This window comes from Atta cephalotes (genome assembly GCF_000143395.1).
Source record: "Atta cephalotes unplaced genomic scaffold scaffold00046, whole genome shotgun sequence".
In the NCBI taxonomy this organism is placed as follows: Eukaryota; Metazoa; Arthropoda; class Insecta; order Hymenoptera; family Formicidae; genus Atta; species Atta cephalotes.
This window is the reverse complement of record NW_012130110.1, coordinates 1011974-1015371: the sequence shown is the minus strand read 5'-3', so window position 1 is coordinate 1015371 and position 3398 is coordinate 1011974. Positions and strand designations below refer to the sequence as shown.

Below are 3398 nucleotides of genomic sequence, written 5' to 3'. Positions count from 1 at the left end.
TGATCATCTTGTCATCCTTGAAAGCACGAAATTCTAATGTCTCTCTCATTCGTATAATTTTTTAAATTCTTTCCATTTGAAAACTATCATCTTAAAATGTTACAAAAAATATGTCTTTAAAATATTTATCGTCAGTTTTGCAACATCCTATATATTCTCTTTATGTAAAGTTAAAATAAAAAACATTTGCGACGATGAAAAGAAGTGCATGTCATTGCTCGTGCTACATGATACGCGTTGCTTCTTTATTGAAATATATAATGTCCTTAAGAAGTAAAAGTCTGCTCAGTTTTGCCCTATTTTCGATTGGCTTGATAAAAAATGGCGGAATCAATCAAATGATGAGCACGTGAAAAAAATGAAAAGAAGATATGTAAAACGCCTTATACAGTTGTGTATAAATACACGTAATACGTGCATAAAAACTAGAAGATTGGATCAGGGACTCTTATTTCTAGGGACTCTAGAAATATCAAAATATTTATCGCGCGAATATTTCAAAACATTAAAAATGACGAGTAGGCGTGTAATCGTGTGATCGCATAAGAACAAAAAATTGATGATCGAATCCGCTGACAAACACTCGCGGGCCGACCTCGTGCGTTCGTGGCTAACCGCTCGTTCGGCACGTACAAGTTGTTCGACATCATCCGAACATTATATATCCAAAGTATCCGCGACGGCAATCGCAGCTTTGGATTTACGAGTGTCAGCCGTGGCGCGCTAGGACAGCAAGATATTGGAGGGGGAAGAGGGAGGGGAGGGTGGTTGCTGACGGAGCCGGTGGCATCGGGGTCGCGGGATGCTACTGCGGTACGAAAATAAAATCCGTCTCGCCGTTGCGTGGAGAGAGAATCCGTTGATCGCACGCGCAGCCAAGATTTCGAGACCCGCGACGCTCCGGTACAGATATACGTGACTTTCGTAGATATAATATCAGCACTCTTATTCAATACTTTTCGGTGACCATGGGCCTCCCCGATGAGGCCCATATGTCGTTTCGTATTTAAAATTCACGAATAAAATTCAACACTTCCTAAAACTTTTATAATGTTTTTGATTATCTTATAATAATTATCTTATAATGATTATTTTATAATAATTATCTTTCTGAAGAGATAAAAAATATTAAAGATTGAAAATTGAGCTACTCTTTTTCAAGATTGGCTCAATTTTTACTCTTTAAAAAGAGGTTCCAAAGAAGATTTAGAGAATACGATTTCCTATAAACTCTTAAATACGATATATTTAAAAAATGAATTCGATAACCATTTGAAAACGTTAATCAAGTGTCATAAATGAGACCAGAGAAAAATATTTTCTATGGAATAAAGTATGATGAAAAACTTATATTACGTATGATACTGTTTTCATCTCTTTTTAACACGTTAATATTTTATTTATAGCAGTTTGTAAGCTGTTAGTAGTAAATGGTAGTTCTTTACAGATTTTTCTTTAAAAAGCTTCCGAATTAACAGTATACTTTAGCAAACTCGAGATTTCGTACGATTTGATTAAGGATTAGATGAATTAAAAAATGAGATTTAAAAAGTTTTTGTTTCAAGAAACTTGACACAGTATCGAACGCAGCGAACATAGGTTACACAGGTAACTGCGAATATATAGATGATGAAACTTGACATATACGTCCTTTTCACAGGCGTAATAATAACAAGCAAACGGCTGTCGCGATGATAGAAGAGAGCTTGCGATATACCTCGTCCGTCAAGTTTACGCTTGAAAGTCTACAAATACATCAACTCATGGAGAGAAGCTAAATAATTTCTGTTTTGCAAAAAGCACAGGCACGACCGGACAAATTTGTCCGATGTTTTACCAGCGCGAAAGTTTCGCGGAACAGAAACGTGACAATTCGTCAACGTGATTTATAAATTCGTTCTGGCGAATACGCTGTAGCGACCAGGAAACTCCGCCCGAAATTATTATAATGCGCGTTCGCTAAGCGTGCAAATAAAAAACTCTGCCGCAGCACGTAGTGGACAGAAATCCAATGTCTCGATGTATAAGACATTAAAATTCTTGTGGGAGAAAAAAAGTCGAAATGTATGGCTCCTAGACTTCTTCGGTGCGACGCACAGCCGCGCTCAAGGCTATGTCGCAACGACTTGGTAGCGTCATCGATATCGCCGTCCAGCTCGGCGGAGGAAGATACAAGCCAGAGAGCGGTAGCAGCAACAGCGGTGGCAATAGCAGCGGTAAATGCGACGTGGACGATGTAGACGACGACGACGACGACGTCGACGACGACGACGACGACGATGACGATGACGACGACGACGAGGACCAGCTCTGTCGCTGTTACTGTTATTTTTAACCCGACGCCGACGCGCCGAATCCGTAGTCTAAAACTGCGTCTACCCTCCCGCGTCTTCCTCGTCTTCTCCATCGTTCTTCCTCATCATGATTTTCCTTCTCTCTCTCTTTGGCTTCTTCCTCTCTTCTCCTTCTCTTTCTTCTTCTTCTTCTTAGCCGAGACGATGGGAGGGTTTACCAGGCACGCATATTTCGGAGCCTATTTTCAAAGTGACTTTCTATTTCCAAAGTCATAGGACGCCAGTCGGACGTTCGGGGCATCTTGAAGATGAGAATCGAGCTTAGAAAGCGCAACAGATTCGAAGTTCGTTTTTCCCAAACATGTTACGCTTCGTATTTGCTTTCAAGATAAAGTCTATCTCTCGGAAATGAAATAGGGCTATAATATAATGGCTTACCGCCATTATTTAAAAGTATATAGAAAGGTATAATTGTAGACGTTAATCATAATTTAGTTGGTTGGTATCAATGAAAATTTAATAATTTTGAGAAAAATGCAAAATATAAAAAAAGTTATTGCATATTATTTCGCTTTAATTATTATAATCGAGAGAGAGAACAATCGATGCAATCCCTGTGATCAATGGATAATGGTACCTATAGTTAGAATTATCGTTCTCAATATAGAACCAAACAAAAATGATTGTGTGGTAGATGAAAATGCGAAGAACAAGTCCTTCCAAATTGCACTTTAACATTACAGGGAGAAGTGGAAATATCTCGCGATATATTTGGAAAATTCACTACGAATCGACCGACCTGATGTACTCTTGTTTCCGGTCATTAGCTTTCCATTTGCCGCGCACATTCAGGGCTACCGGCGTCACGCGTGACACAAAAGACAATACAATAGACATGGTCTTTTATTGGAATGTCCCAAATCCATTACTGCACACTTTTTTTTTCAATTTTATTCGTAAAAGCGTTTATTAATAAATTTTAGAGCGAAACTTATAAATTTAATGGAAATAAAAAATGTAAGATTCATATATTTTAATAAATATAATAAATATATATACATATATATATATATATATATATATATATATATATATATATATATA

At 37.6% G+C, this 3398-nt stretch overlaps 1 protein-coding gene across 1 annotated transcript; it reads left to right on the top strand.

Moving 5' to 3' along the window:
• The first annotated feature begins 2113 nt into the window (after nt 1-2113).
• Nucleotides 2114-2335, top strand: LOC105622505 (protein SIS2-like). The gene has a single exon (XM_012203921.1). It carries the CDS (start codon nt 2114-2116, stop codon nt 2333-2335), a length of 222 nt encoding a protein of 73 aa, XP_012059311.1.
• The last annotated feature ends 1063 nt before the right edge of the window (nt 2336-3398 follow it).